The 16,890-nt window shown below is 37.0% G+C and overlaps 1 protein-coding gene across 1 annotated transcript; it reads right to left on the bottom strand.

Annotated features, from left to right (window-relative positions):
• Window positions 1–483: 483 nt before the first annotated feature.
• Window positions 484–15,858, bottom strand: NAP1L1 (nucleosome assembly protein 1-like 1). Its single transcript, XM_010076294.1, has 13 exons — window positions 15,828–15,858; window positions 15,034–15,122; window positions 12,430–12,532; window positions 8,544–8,685; window positions 8,010–8,090; window positions 7,660–7,788; window positions 7,085–7,156; window positions 6,283–6,422; window positions 3,463–3,608; window positions 3,357–3,376; window positions 1,977–2,099; window positions 957–989; window positions 484–546 (listed from the first exon to the last, which is right to left on the bottom strand). The coding sequence occupies exons 1-13, from the start codon at window positions 15,842–15,844 to the stop codon at window positions 484–486; spliced, it is 1,158 nt and encodes a 385-aa protein (XP_010074596.1). The 5' UTR covers window positions 15,845–15,858.
• Between the last annotated feature and the right edge of the window lie 1,032 nt (window positions 15,859–16,890).

Here is a 16,890-nt window from a genome sequence, read left to right as displayed (position 1 = left end):
ATTAGAAAAAAATTCTTCACTGAAAGAGTTTTCAGGCAATGGAACAGGCTGCCCATGGAAGTGGTGGAGTCACCATCCCTGGAGGTGTTCAAGAAACGTGTAGATGTGGTGCTGAGGGACATGGTTTAGCGAGTTAGGTGATGCTGGGTTCGACTTGATGATCCTTGAGGTCTTTTCCAACCTTAATGATTCTATGATTCTATGATTTTCATCTTTATCAGCAACATGGCAAGACAAGTTCATAGAAAACCAAGCCTGACTAATTTCAGTGCTCAAAGCCAAAGGTTACTTTTACAAAATGATTCCTAGAGAAATAACTTTTTTAAAGTTGCTCTATCAATATTAGTTTGTCAGAACCGGGACTGAAACAGCCTCGGCCAAAACATACTCACCATACTTATTCACTATCAATTAAATACTTAAAACTAAAAATCAATATTTAACCTACATAAATTTTTAAGTGTGTGTATGCATACACAAACTTTAATTCCTTACTTTTGGGTCATAATCAGGATCATTTTCTTCATCTGCTTCTTCTTCCCCCTCCTGAAAAAAAACATTTATTTATATTTGTCTAGCTTATCCACATTCAGCTTCCTGAGCCATTTTCAAGAAAATTAAGATTAAATTCTACTGTTAAATACATTAATTACCACTTTAAGTTATGTACATTGTGTTAGCTTACCCTCCACAAAGCATATCATCTTTTGATGTCAGTTGCAACTTAATTTGTAAGACACCTTAGGGTTGTTTTCATTTGGGTTTTTTGTTACTTTGCTGGTTTGGTTTGGTGTTTTTTCTTTTTTTTTTAAATATTCACCCTAGATCCACAAAACGATGTGTTGTGTCTTCCATTCATAAGTAAGTGTCCAAAACATTCAAAAACTAAAGGAACTTTTATTCCAAATAAACTACAAAAGGGAAACCACTTAAATCAAAGCCATCTGTCAACTTACCTCATCATCTGCCTCTTCACCTTCTTCATCATACTAGGAAAGAAAATAGTTTTGATAGTGTCATAAATGCAGCCATAAATGGCTCAAGTACAGCCAGACAAATCAAGTAGATGCCAGAGACTACACTGTATTGTGCTTTAAGAGAACTTCGTATACCTGACAGATTTAAGAACGCTTTATGCATCAGCATGAACAACGTTCAAACTCTTAAACTATGCTCTGGCAGGGAAAACTGTCTACCTTAAGTTCCTTAAATGCAACACTGGAAGACCTCAGACTGTGATAACACTTCCGGCCAGTAGGGTGTGTCGAAGCCTAATGCAATCTGTATGGCCAGTTACCTTCCTCTTCTACCTCCCAGAGCCAACAAGGCTTTGGCTAAGGGCTACCATTTCACTTACCTTAGCCAAATCAAACTGTCAAACTGCCCTTATTTGTGTGGAGACAGGGGAACATATTTTACCCATATAAAGTTTTGTGGTTTGTTTTTCAAGCTTAGTCCCTTTTAAAGCACTTAATTTCAAGCTTTTGCAGAGCTTGCTTTGACTATTTTGGCATGCTTTGAATGTGCTTATCTATAATTTCCTAAGAAGAGTGCCCTCCTGAAAGGATCAGGCTTGAATCTCAAGGAACACGGTAGCCCAGGATCACTGTAAGCACAAAGAACAGCCTGAGCAGCTAGATAAATAGACATATTTGTTGTCTGGCAGGTCATTATAGTTCTACCAAAGTATTGGGTATATCACTCTAGGAATGCCTTATACACAAAATTCAACTCAGACATCCTCTAAACATTCAGCTTCTACCGCTACTTTTGCCACAAAACTCTGAAGTCACTACTTCAAAGATTAATTACCTTCGTGCTGCTCTCTACTGAACACTCTAGGAAGCTCAGCTGAAACTAACATTGATACATCCCATTCTAAGGATGCCAACATTACAATAAATCAGAAATTAGCCAAAGTCTTTAAGCAACATTATTTCAAAGTTTTTAGCATTTTGAAAGAACATTATACTTACATCATCATCATCATCTTCAATAGCTTCTCCTGTGAAGTACAATACTGATCGGGGGACTATACGTTCACGCAAGAAATGACCGATTTCAAAGTCTGCAGCAAGGATTGCCTCAGAATCATCATCCTGCACAAAACAAAATCAGTTCCTAAACCATAAGCTGATAAACACAAGTTGCACAGTTTATGTGGTCAAGTTTATACAAATCCCTTGTGCTAATTTTTTTTTGGTTCAGGACTTGCTTTATAGAATTAAAATTGTGGAGTCAAGTTTTACACTTTAAATAGCCTACTTGCATTATGCAATACATAACCATATATGCAATATATGCAATGTATAATTATGCAATGTACAATGTATAAAGCACCCCCCAGCTGCTTCTTCAGTAAGCTTAATTATACAAAATTCTGGAGTTTAATTTTTATTCTTCCCCCACCTCCAACTTGGTTTTGTTCTAAGTAGAAAAACTGTTTAATACCTCCCCACAGATTCTCAGTTTGTATGCACAACACCCTTAAGAACTAAACACTAGCCAGGTAAGCCTATCTAATTAAAGATTTTACAAGCTACTTCTGATTCTTACAGTGCATCGTTTCCATGATTCTCATTAAGCAAGCCAATATAAAGCATCTGAACACCTAAAAATGCTCTCTGATCCAGTCTCAGGTTTTCACCCCTTTTGATTACACACTGCTGTCTCCCATCTGAGAAGTTACCTTCAATTCAAAAAGCTTGTTTTTTATTTTAACATTATGAACAGCTTTTAGAGTCCATGCCAACTGGAGTTCTAACACCATGCTTCTTGAGGCTTTCATCAGATTTCTCACTCAAGCTTCATCATGTATTCAGTACTGTTAAGTGTTCTTGGTAGTTTTCCTCCTTACAAAAACATGGCTTACTGCCAGAGTTTTCTACTAGCAAGCACACAGAAGAGTAGGTTCTTGCAGCTTTCTGTTCTTTTTTTTTTTTCACTTTCTCCAAGAGCTAATAGCTTGGGAATTTAACAGCATAAAATACAAACCAGCTACCTGCAGCCATTAGAAAAGATCATCCAAATAACACCCAAAGGGAGAGACTTACACCACCCATTAGATCAATGGCTAATAACGAAGATCACTACATTTGTACATCTGTTACCACAAGGTAACTTTCAGTAAGGATAAGCTGTTAAAGTTTACTAAACTGAACTGTACCATCTAACTCAATAAATACTCAAATACTTACTATTCATCACAAGTATTCTCAGTTAAATACCGAAAGAGTTAAAGCTAAAGCTGTTTAACAAATTCCCAAACAATTTCAACAAACATTTTGTATATAAAGGCATAAATTCTTCTACTGGTGTTTCTCTTCCACCCCCTTATTTTAAATAAGTCAGCTTACCAGGTCTCCACTTTCAGGAACTGTGGAAAAAAAAAAAGAAGAAACAAGTGAGTGAAGTACATACTACATTTAAAGTTAATACAGATAAAACTAATGATCCGTTTACCTTCAGGAGGACTAAAGAAGTTGAAGAAAGAGTCATTGGAAACAGTTTTTGTCACTGTTCTAACTGTTCCACGACCCTTATGTTTCTGCTTCTTCTTAATGGTTTTCAAAGTAACATTCTTTCCTTTTTTCCAGTCTATTTGGCAACTGGAGAGAAAAAAAAAGCTACAGCTTAAAACCACTCCCCTTGTTATAGGAAGCTACTAAGACTATCACAACTGTAAGGGATACAGTGAATATAAAATATTATGGTAGTATTTATTCAGTGATCTTTTCATTACTTTATACTTTTGAGAACATAAGTAACAGGTTCATTTTAGGATTGAAGTTTTTTCATCCAAAAGTTTCTCTTTCCCCACTCAGTCTTCTCCAAAATACAAATTTTCACCTGCTACCAAGTTCTGTCTAGTGGCCTATCAAAGAATGGTGTCATATCACTTTTAGAGCTACCTATCCATTATAATGTAGTGTCATATTTGGTCATGCTAGTGATATGCCAAGGAATACACAAAGGTTTACTACGCCTACCACTCTAATCAATAAGCCTTTAAAATAATGCATAAAGCAGGTGTGTAGCTTTTGGCGGTTTTTTAGTTGTTTGTGGGGTTTTTGTTTTGTTTTGGGTTTTTTTTGTTTGTTTTTATCCTGCTAAATCATGCCCACAGGCCTGACACTCACACAGAATTCCGGGGACATGTAAATGAAGAAGTCACATCAATAAGACCATCTGTATGCCCAGAAGTTTCTGATTAGATTCCTTTAAAGACTCAAAGGAAGGAGGTGAATTGCTTTGGGATAAGAGGAGGTCATCTTAGTTAAAACACAGAACAAGGACTAGGAATAAGTAATTTTCACAGAAACAGAGAATCATCTTACAGTGGCCTCTGCCAGAATCTATGCTTTTCAAAAACAGTCTAAACTGGAGAAGACAAAACAGTTTGATCAAAGCTACTCAAGCATTTAAGACTAAATCTTACAGAACATTTGCAGAAATATACTACATTAAGTGACTGGGAAATGAAAATGACTGTTCTCCATTTCTCAAACTGAAAGACACCCAGAAGCAAACATTCTACAGTGACTGGAGAACAGTATTTCTTGATAAATACTGATGAGTTTTTTTTTTTATTTATATGCATATATGATATATATACACCATATATAATTTAAGAACACTTTCCATAGAGGCCAAGAGCTGTCAACCACCAAGTGTAAGAAATCAGGAAAGGAAGGCAAAAAAACAGCATGGCTGAGCTGAGACCTGCTAGTCAAACTAAAGGGCAAGAAGGAAATACACAGGCAGTGGAAGCAGGGACAGGTATCCTGGGAAGAGTACAGGGACATTGCCCAGTTGTGTAGGGATGGGGTCAGGAAGGCCAAGGCACAGGGACACAAAGAATACTAAGAAGGGCTCCTATACATATGTCAATCAGAAAAAGAAGGTTACAGGAAGTACACTCCTCCCCTGACAAACTCAAGCACAACAACAGAGGAAGAGAAGACTTAAGTACTCAACTTTTTTTACCTCAGTCTTCACTGACAATCTCTCTAAATTGGAGATACATGGATTTGGCAGATAGACTATTCAGCGGATAAGGAATTGGCTGGATGGTCACCTCCAGAGACTAGTGGTCAATGTTTCAATGTTTGGATGGAGATCAGTGATGAGTGGTGTCCCTCAGGGGTCCATATTGGAACCAGTACATTTATTATCTTCAGCAGTGACAGAGACAGTGGGATCAAGTGCACCTTCAGCAAGTTTGCAGATGACACCAAGCTGAGTGGAATGATTTACATTCCTGAGAGACATGAGGCCATTCAGAGGGACCTGGACAGGCTTGAGAAGTGGACCTATGTGAACCTCATGAGGTTCAACAAGGCCAAGTGCAAGGTCCTGCACCTGGGTCGGGGCAACCCCTGGTATCAGTACAGGCTGGGGAATGAAGGAATTAAGACCAGCCGCAAGGAGAAGGACTTGGGGCTACAGGTTGATGAAAAACTGGACATGATCCAGCAATGTGCACTCGCAGCCCAGAAAGCCAACCACACCCTGGGCTACATAAAAAGAAATGTGGCCAGCAGGTCGAGGGAGGTGATTTTGTCTTTTTATCCTGCTCTGGTGAGACCCCAGCTGGAGTATCACATCCAGCTCTGGAGTCCTCAGCACTGGAAAGACGCAGACCTGTTGGAGTGGGTCCAGAGGAGGGCTACAAAAATGATCAGAGGGATGAAACACCCTCCCCTCCCCGTGAGGAAAGGCTGGGAGAGTTGACGCTGTTTAGCCTGGAGAAGAGAGAGGTCTGGGGAGACCTTATAGCAGTGTTTCAATACTTAAAGAGGGTTTTACAACATCAGGACAGATTTTTAATAGGGCCTGTAGCAACAGGACAAGGGTAATGGCTTTAAACTAAAAGAGGGTGGATTCAGACTAGATGTAAGGAAGAAATTTTTTACAATTAGGGTGGTGAAACACTTGAATAGCTTTCCTAGAGGTTGTGGAAAACATTCAAGGTCAGGTTGGATGGTGCTTTGAACAACCTGATCTAGTTAAATATGTCTGTGCTCATTGCAAGGGGGTTGGACTAGATGACCCTTAAAGGTCCCTTCCAGCCCAAACCATTCTATGATAAAATATACAGTTTTATATATTGTATTAAAGTTACTGAAATACACTAAAAGACTCACGTCAAATCCAGCTGTTTACGAGTTATTAGGTAGCAGTATCTTTTATAGCACCTTCCCAAAATGCTGTAAGTCTACAGTTGGATAATGCTAAGGAAGAAATTGTTACATTGCTTTAAAGTTATTTATTAGCACTTACCCTGTGCAACCCATGATTTCTGGTCCATCAAAGGAGAAGGGATCAGAATCATCTGGCTCTGACCTCATTCTATACGTCTTTGTCAACACTTCATTTGTGAAGTAGTCATTTGGTTCAAAATGAAATTCTAAGGTGAAACTCTTAGAAAGAATTGCAGAGTGACAACTTTAGCAATTTAGCAACACATACCTTTAACTTCTAAGTACCCTAAATTCAAAACCAAAAATACACCTGCAACAGAACATAACCATCTCTACCAATATTGAAATGGTGCACATACATAACTTATTCTGGAATTTGCTACCCAAGTTGTACAATAAATCTCCAAATGTTTTCCTTCACCATGTCAATTCTGCTTATTCCTTAATATACTACTTGCAGTAATGACACAAGAACTCCCAGTGTACAGCTTTCCTGCTGTTAATGTAAAGTGATAACTTTTGAATTTAAAATACCAAAACTTATCAAGCTATCTGGTTTCTGACAAGGAAATTACATCCAATTGTAACAGTTACACAAAAAGTACCTGAAGGTATCAAAATTTAAAGGTGAAACTTAGTCATCAGACATTAAGGCCAAGTTATCAACTCATCAGAATTTGAAGGTTAAATTAAGTATAAATTCATTCATGATACTGCAAGACTAGTACTGGTCCTTGTGCTGTTTTTCAGAAGACAAGAAGCAGCTGCATATTTCTCATGACTGCCATAAGACAATTGGCTATCACAGATCGCATTACTAATGAAAAAATAAAAGTCTTAAGATAACACAAAAGTAATCTTGTTTAATATGTTCAACTAACCATAGGCTGTCCAACTTCTGAAAATTTCACTTTTATATCTTTTAAGTGTTTCAGGATAGGTTCATCATGTTCCTGTAAAGAAAATACAGTTCATTCAATTTTGATAACATTAAATTGTACACCGATTTAAGACTCTGCAGATAAAAAAACCTTATTTATGATGAGTTTTACATAGGACAAGAAGCTTGTTAGAGCACTGAAACATTTTAATGAACATGACCAGCAGATGGCAACAATGGCTGTACAAAGTTTCCCCTGCAGTACACAACCTAAATCTGTGCAAACACCAAGTATAGTTTTCAGCAATATCTAATACACATCTCACACACACACTCCAATAAGCACAGAAAGTGTATTAGTAAGGTAAAATAAGTTAAACAAATAACACAGTAAGAAGGTATTTCAGAGTGCTCTGTGCTCTCAGTTGAATAAAGTACCAGAGGTGACACCCAAGTACTTGTTCCATTTTTGCTCTCCAAAAGCACAACAAATAATGTACTGTTTCTTACTCCTTTCTTAAAGACACCTGGATTAAGTATTAATGCAACAATAAACATGCCTGGACCACCACCTACCTGAACCATATCACTGAGCAAGTCCACATTCTTGAATACTGTCAGCCAAAACTCAGGAATTCCTTTAGGGTCTTCTTTTTCTTCATCTTTTTTTTCTTCTTCAAGCTTGGCTTTCTCTTTCATTTCCTCCTTGATAGAATAAAAATGTTAGTTTTTCTTAGAGTGCCCACAAGGTTTGTTAATTGCTTTATGTTAATACCAGTACAGATAAAATCTCATGTGAATGCTTTAAGCAATCATTAAGAATTATTATAAGCAAGGAATCATTATGCACCTAACTTTTTAGTTATTTTGAATCTTGTTTCATGCTAAAGCTTGAGATATTGATGAGAACCAATTAAGATACTCACTGACATTTCTTCTTCTGTATCCACTTTCCATTCACATTCTTCCTCTGTAGGTTCATAAATTGCATTGATGATTTCACTTCGCTGCAAGATTAAGCCAAGAATATTTTCACATTTCCTAGTCATTGCAACCAGCAATGCCCTAACCAGTAAATTCATAATCCTAAAGTCACACAATTAGCAATCCATTAACTGTTTATCAAAACTACTTATTCTGGCCCTAAAGGACAACTCAGCAGTTACAAGCTTTTCAACACGCTAAAATAAGCACCAAAGTTCCAGAAAGGTTACCATACCACCTGACATCTGCTCAATTAAGATGAGGCCTAGTATACTGAAGTGATTTTGGTAACCATGTAACAGGCTGAACCTTTCTCCCCCTTAATCTTAGTTGATATTCACATGGACAGTAAAATGGTGTCAATTGAACAGACACATGAGACCAAAGTAATTCAGAACATGCATAAGCTTTCATTTTATAGTCCCTTATGTATTAACTAAAACTTTTAAGTATAAATCAGATTACCATTAAAATACCTTGTCAAATAAGGGCTGATAGAGAGCAGCATACTTTCTTTCCAGCTCATGAACTTCCTCATAGAACTTGGCTTCTATCTGTGCACACTGAACTTGAAGGTTCTTGAGAGCATTCACACGTCTTTTAACAACTTTAGGCAAGCTGAAAAATTCAGTGACAGAAATGTTACTAACATTGCATTCCAAGCACATATTGACCCCTCCTTCACCAGTCCCTCTGAAAGTTAACCAACTTGCATCAACACAGATTTTACATTATTTTAAACTTTATAAAGTTGTACAAATCAAAATTACAAATCAAAATTACAACCCACTGTACCACGTGGATTGAAACTGTTAGCACAGGCTCTTAAACTGAGGCTTAACCTCAGTTAGAACCAGAGTATTGCAAACACCTGGGTCGATCATGACACAAACTTGTGCAATAAAATTTCATACTAAAACCAAGTTTTACATTATCATTGAGCAGCATAGTAAATTCATACAACTGAGCATAAAGGTCTGATCACTAGTTAGCTTGGTTTTATGAAAAAAAGTTCAAGACAATTGAGTTCTTTGCTAAGGAAGTCAATCTTCACAATTCACATTTCCTCATTTCATGAGGAAAGCAGCTGGTACTACTGTCTTCTAATATATTAACTGACACTCCCAAACTGAAGTAGAACTGTTTTGCTAAATGAGTCACAGTATTACACATGTGTAAAAGAAGAGTAATTAATGCAATCCTCATTATAAATACTTTTCAGCTACAACTCTAATACGTGTTTCACTTTAGTAAAATAGACTAAGCCAGACTTTCTGTTAGGACAGAAAGCTACCTACATGAAGGCTACTGGTGAGATTCATGGGGTAGATCAGCAGCAGTCTCCTTCACCTCTGAGTTGGGCCAAACTGCAGCATATGGCTACAGTTAACTTCCCATATTTATTTTATTCAAGCAGTTGTGCCACATTATTTAGAACACACTAGTAGTAAACAACTGCTTTTAATTGCTAGGACCAGCTTCAGGTTAGAGGAAATACCCAAGAAAAAACACTGAAGGTTCATATTAACTACTAAAGCTATCTTACCTCTATTAGATAGGACAAGCATATGTTCCGACAGCTTTGTTCACTTTAAAATGCAGAATCCTTCTCCCTTGCAGCTTTATGCTCAATACAAATATACTATTTCTGGTTACTAAGATAATATGCATATTGCCATTAAATCAATACTGCCCTTAACCTTCCAATTTGGGCATGAGTACATCTGCTACACTAACTACCAAAACCACTTAGATTCAGTCATGTATGCTCATTAAGGGTTGATAACATTCTCGTTACTCTGACATTTTTCCAGAAGTTAGTAGAGTTAATAATTTGCTGTAATTTTTATTTTCAAGTACAATATCAGAACTAACAGCAACTTCAGTAGCAAGTTCAGTCAGTCCAAGAAAAAAGTGATAAGGAAGAAAATTAATATGACCACACAGGTAAGTCATACAGCAATCATCTACTTAATGTCACATGCATATATCAAGGCTAAGAGTACTGGTCCTAGCAATTGCACATAAAGCACAATGAAATCTCTAAGAGGTAGCAGAAGTAGTATGTAGTGCCTTATGTGCAGCACGTACAACCTCTGGTATGTCAGAGTAAAGATTTTAACCCCTTTACTAGAGAATCTAGAATCTTTTGCATGTGTCAAAGCTACACTTTATTACAGTCCGTGCCAACTAGTTCAAATTTCACAGTCTGTACATTCTCTACCTTTATCAACTCCATACTTGTTTGAAAAAGAAAGGTAGTTTCATGAAAGAGACAGCTCTTAAAGTAAATCCAAAACGGAGGAGCAAACCAAGAAATCTGAACTGGACTGCACAAGTACAACAAAGTCAAGTAAAACCTGTGGTTCTGACAACAAGCCACTAGCAAATATTACGATAACACAAGAATACAAACTCCTGCAAGTGGTTGGGGGAAACTGTACTCTATGAAAGTAAGTTTCATTAAAATGATTGTGGCCAGGCACAGGTGACAGGGTAAGTTATTGGATAGCTGCCAAGCAATTAGTAGATTCTAAGCCTGAGCAGACAGATGTTTTCCTGGAACTTGTTTAGTTTAGTGCCCATGACCCTAAGTCATGAGTAAAACCCTCCCTGTCCCTGCCTCAGCCCACCAGGTGTTTAACAAAAACTGTCCCTCTGGCCTTTCTAAACCAGGACACATGGTTAAGTCAGTATGCATATGTTGAGGAAGAGCAGACTCAAGTTACACACACTTCCTTGTTATTTTGTATTGCAAGTTAGGTAAGCATTTAGAACATTGTCAAAGTTGCACTGCTTCTGTGATAGAGAATGCACTACTGTACTTAGAATTGATGAAGATATGGTACAGTATCATAGAGAGCAGCTGACTAGAAGAATGCCATGTAAATCAACGTTACCACTTTTGTTCACCTCTTAAGGTGATTAAGGACCTGAAAGACTAGTAGAGATTAATTAATATCTGTTGAAAAACAGAATAAAAATATTGGGTATAGAAAGCCTGTAGTGTACAATATCTAGAAGACAAAGAACCTGGGTACCCTTTGACTCCATGCTTGCTCTTAGGCCAGCATTTGCTAAGGAAGACTGTTAGTTAAATGGGCTTTTCTTCCATGCTCTCTCCTTGAAAGGCAAAAGTGGCAGGAGCAGGAGTAGCTGCAGCAGCAATGCCTGTTACTCAGTAGCTGCCCCAGTTCAAGTCAATAGCAATACAGGACTATCACAGCAGGACAGTTATATGCTTTACAGTTCCTGTGGATCAGGTGAAATGTTCATACACAATCAGAAATTACATGAGAGCCAGAAAATACTGTTAATGCAGATCAAGTAAAGCAAATTTTAGCAAGATTGTTGCAAGTTTTGATACATAAGGAGACCACATGAAGTACTGACACAACCTTCCTAATTTTATTAGCTCCTGGTTACACTCTAACAAAAAAAATTATCATCTCAGAGACACTAGGTTTCTAACTATTTGCCCATACTTAAGATGTATCATGATCAAGGCAAAGCTACAAAAGACATTCCAAGTAGCAAGGAACAGGGTCAGACATGATAAATATTTTATCATTCTTTTCTTGATAAAAGCCAAAATAAAAACTCCTCAATGCTGAGATGCACTACAGACAGACTGTATTATTTTCCTGCTATCTGGACACCACAGTGATTTATAAGTATTAAATCTTGTGCTGGTTTTGTCTGGGATAGAGTTAATTTTCATCATAGTAGCTAGTACAGGGCTATGTTCTGGATTTGTGCTGAAAACAGTGTTGATAATACAGAGGTGTTTTCACTACTGCTGAGCAGGGCTTACACAGCATCAAGGCCTTTTCTGCTTCTCACACCACCCCACCAGCAAGTAAGCTGGGGGTGCACAAGAAGTCTGGAGGGGACACAGCTGGGACAGCTGACCAACTGACCAAAGGGATATTCCACACCATATAATGTCCTGATCAGCATATAAACCTGGAGGAAGAAGAAGGAAGGGGGGGAATGTTCAGAGTTATGGCATTTGTCTTACGAAGCCTCCCCTTGTCCCTGGCTCTGTCTTGGACTTATCCACAGACTGCAGTCCCTTAGAGGGGTACACCTACTGCACCTGGTATTCCCAGGCATTCTCCCATCTGAGTACCAGAGACTAGTCAAGTGCAACAGTGGGAGTGGAGAAAGAACAAAAGAAACCTGCAACTGACTGTGAAGCTTTGAAGCCCCTAGGTCTGCCTTCTCAAGAGGAGAGAAACAGGAAGGAAAAGGATATTCTGTACCATAAATCATCATGCTCCTACATGTCCTACAGACAATACTTTTTAGAAAGCAAAAGAACCAATATACCACTCTGCTCATACTGAACAAATACTGTACCTTTCTATATATCCTGTAGATGTTCCTACCAGACCATCAAGTCTTTCCTGAAGAGCTGCAAGAATCTGAGGATTTTGCATCATCTGCACAGTCAACTGCCGAGCTAAATTAAAAGAGAACAATATTTAAGTGCAAAGTGCATCTTTCAGACTAACCTTGAGAAAAGTTACTTAAATAGTACAAAAGAGTCATAAATTTACTATATAGACACCTGAAAAAAGAAACATAGACAAAGAAGTATTTCAAACTCCTCTCCATTTTGGAAGCATGGATCAAACCCATCCTATTCTGAACATGGAAACAGCACCCCGATTAAAATGGCCACTATTCAGCAAGCTGAGCTTTTTTGTTAAAAACTAAGGTTTTATATGATGCCCCTAAAAGCATCAGTTTTGCCTTAGCTGCTTTTACTTTGAATATAAGGAAAGGCAATGTAGAAAAATTTGTGCTTTTACTTTAAGAAGGCAATAAAAACTGAAATTGGGATTTCATTCCATTTTATCTAAACGGAAATAAATTACGTTCAAACTTGGATTTAAAAATCGCTTTACAAAAATTTATGTTTACCTAATTTTTCCCAAAAAAGAATAAATTATTCATTTGAATAATCTGACACACTATTGATTACAGAATATGAGTACTATGTCCTTGAAGTCTCTCATCTATATCATCTTTAGAAAGCACTTTGCCCAAATGGGAAACCTGTTTCAAACTACAAGGCAGAAGTACATTTAAACACACAAATTCCGAGCATAAGTGTTCTCATTATCCATATTAACACGAACCCTTTTACTTCTGCTCAAAATCTGTGCCTCTGCAGAAATGAATTTCACAACTTCATATTTTTAAATAAGAATTTATGATCAGTTTTTATCATTGTTTTGCCTTCCTTATAAGATACTAACTAGGTTTATATAACATTCTTCTCATACCTTCAAATTAGAGTATAGCTTTTGAATCCTCCTTGATACACAAAGCATGCCATTTTCCATTTCTATGCCCTTTACTACAGTAACCACATGTGAATATTCTCTTCCATTTCTATGCCATAGCACTGAAATTACATGCTGAAAAGTTACATTTCAGGCAATATCCAAAAAAGCAGTCTTGTTTCTCCATAATGATTGCAATCAGTTTATATTTTAGCAGTAGTAGCTGTAATTACTTCAAGGTAAGCACATTAGTCAACACTACTCCTCTTGTCAAGGTATCTGATTTTCTCTGGTCTTACTATTCATTAATCTTCCCTATACACTTGAAAACCCACCCAATTGTGCCATTTGAGCATGTTGGCAGTTATTCTTTAGTACCAGACCAGAACACACATCCCCTCAAACCAAAATCCAACCACATAATGTTTTGCAAGTTCTTGAATCCATGAACACTATTTCTTCAAAGAGGTTTTTCCTAAAAGGATGAATGCTTTAGTGTCCACAGAAGGACCTGTAACATATTTTAAAATGGAATTACCTAGTTTAGAAAAAAAGAAATCAGTAAAACCTAAGGAAAAAATGTGCATTAAAAAATACTAGAAAACTAGAACAAGCAAGAACTACAGATGCAAATGAACTGCTTAACACTATGTCAAGTTTCCCTACTACTGAAACATGCATCTGATTTATGAAATCCAATTTCCCTCCACAATTCCTATAGCATAATTTCCCCTCAGATCCTCAACTACAATAGCTGGGATTCACCACTAAAAATACACATTATTCACCTCTAGGTTCCTTTGGGACACCTAAATACTTAACATTTAATTATTGCAAGCTGTTTTTCAGCTGACCAGTATGCTCCCTAGAATTTTGTAATCCAGTTTTGAAGACATTTTCTCAGTAGATACAGCAAAGCCTCCTCCATCATCTTGAGCAAAAGTTATCCTACTTTTCTTTAGTGTTATTATTCTATTCAAGCAGCCACATAATGCGGCACTATCAGCAGTCCAAATCATTTTATTGCAGGGATTATTTCTCTTTTGGCTGCTTGCCCTTCTGATTCTATCTGCACCTCCAACCTTTAACTACAAGGCATGAGTAAGACTGTTCAGCATAGACAAAACAAGTATTCTGATACATTTTAGGGTTTCTTTGTTGAGGGGGGGAAAAAAGAGAGAAAAATTTATTGATTTTAAGAGTGGTAACACTAAGCATGATTTCTGTTGTGTCCACAATCAAACAACTCAGCAGCAAATTACTAAGCAACTGATAAAAAAAAGACACACATAAAGCCACCTGATTTTTTTTCTAACCAAAGCTTCACATTTTAAAAGCTTTTAACTGTTAGTTTTGAAAGAATCTAGTTATGTACCCACAATTATCTTTTATTTTCCAGTTATACATCCTTATAGGTGGCCAGCACTGCCTGAACCAATACTAACCATGACTAAAATGAATGACTGCAGACAACTAATAAAAACAACTGGAAAAAAGTCGTTGCTTCGGAATTTTAATACAGTTGTGCATCAGTAGTTATGTTTTATAATTTCCTGTTATTTAAAGCAGTAAAATCAATTTAATTATACGAAAACAATTAAAAAGCATTAAAAAGCAACATTATTAGAAAGCACATACACAGCAGCTTAGAAACCTTTATTTTTAGTATTACCTTTGTTGTTGGCATCTTCACCAGTTTCTTCTTCTTCTACTTCTTCAACATCTTCCATATCCTGTTGATCAAGTTCAGACTGTTCTTTGCTATTAGGAATATTCAATAACAGGATCAAGTTAATTTTGTAAAACACTATAATGAGCTTAAAGAGCTCAAGTTAGAGATCACATGGATAGAAGCAAACTGTTGCATCAGTTCTGATCTATGACAAACTATAAGTCTTAATGGACAAAAAGCCAAATTAGTCTTCATAGATTCAAGTTTCACACTCAACAATTTCAGAACAGTTTAAAGAACTAGCAGCTTTCCACAATTTTGAAGATTCCTTTTTGCAAAATAATTCCTTCAACTCCTGTTCATACCAACAGGTCAAAGCCTCCTTCTGTTCTACATATGCTCTTCGTCAAGATGTGCAGGCCTTGAGAACTGAGTGTAGGTTCACCCAAACTACACTTCAAATGTCACAAAACATGAGCATTTGAAGTATAGAAAAAAAACTACATACACAGAAACTACAGTAATGGTCAGTACAATTGTTTTTTCCCCTTCCAGAATTCCAACTAACAGTAAGCTGACTGGTGCCATGTCCCAGTTTTAGATTTACTTACAATTAAGATCACAAACCCATTTGGCATGAGCAACTCAAGCTTTTCTCCCACATACTATAAGCCACACATCTTGCCACAGCACCAAGATTACTGCCTAGGCCTCATCTATCATGCATCTGGAGACCACAGCCATCTGAAATACAGGAAAGGACAAAGTCTCAGTAACCTACAGGTTTTACTTACTTGTCTATGTCTGCCATTCTCCTTGATTTCAAACCCTAGAGGAAAAAAAAACCAAAAATGTAAGAACAGCAGCATTAGACTTCACTCAAAAGATCTACAAGCAAGTGCCATAATACTAAAAAGGCAAGAAATACAAACCATGTCAGCTTTAAGAAACAAGACAAATACTCATCATAATCTGAAGAGTGGGATATCTCCCATGCAGTTTTGAGTTCTCACTCTAAAGCATACCAAAATACTGAACTTTGTTCTGGTTTGGAACAAATAGATCTACTCACACAAACGTAAATACCAGCAAAATGTCATGTTGCACTTTGTATCATAGGACAGTACTACGTACAAAATCAAAATATAACCTGAGAAAAACTGAAGCAAAAAGGGTGCTAGAACCCTTTTGGTAACCGTTTATTCACTTCCAGTATGTAATTGCAGACAGAGGATACTTACAGCTAAATCAGTTTCTTTTAATACAAAAGATGCCTTTTTGTGGATTTACTTTTAATCCCAACTTTACAAGAACCAATCCAAGTAGTTCAGGAAACACCAAGCACCAAGAATAGTGCACTGGTCCAAGAAGCACGGAAACTACTGCTTCAGAGTCCCCATTTTGGCTGCTGTCCAGTACACTAAACAAACTCAAGTTTATTTCAGGAAGTTCAACACTCTATAATGCACTCCAATGAGAACTTCAGTCCAAGTGTTGGAGAAGTGTATTCCACAAAAAATGAAAATTGCATTTGTTCTGCCTCAAATGTGTAACAGAAGAGCACAATCCCTGTAAGATCAGGATATCAACAGTCAATATGAAGAGACATGTTAGAATCTAAACTTCAAAATTTAACACCTATAGACAATGAAATATAATCAAAATATATTTTTCTGGTGTCATAACTACTTCCAAACAATTACATGAGAATGCAGTATCTGATGTCTTCATTTAGGACCCCAACTTTACAGTGCAAATAAAGAATTTGTGAGATTGCACACAAACACAAAGGTTTGATGCCCTAATATGCAGAAAAAATAGAGAACCAACTACTTGTCAATCTATTTCAGAAAAATA

Source organism: Pterocles gutturalis, unplaced genomic scaffold, assembly GCF_000699245.1.
Source record: "Pterocles gutturalis isolate BGI_N339 unplaced genomic scaffold, ASM69924v1 scaffold21398, whole genome shotgun sequence".
In the NCBI taxonomy this organism is placed as follows: Eukaryota; Metazoa; Chordata; class Aves; order Pterocliformes; family Pteroclidae; genus Pterocles; species Pterocles gutturalis.
Note: the sequence above shows the minus strand (reverse complement) of the source record. Positions and strands in the feature narration are given on the sequence as shown.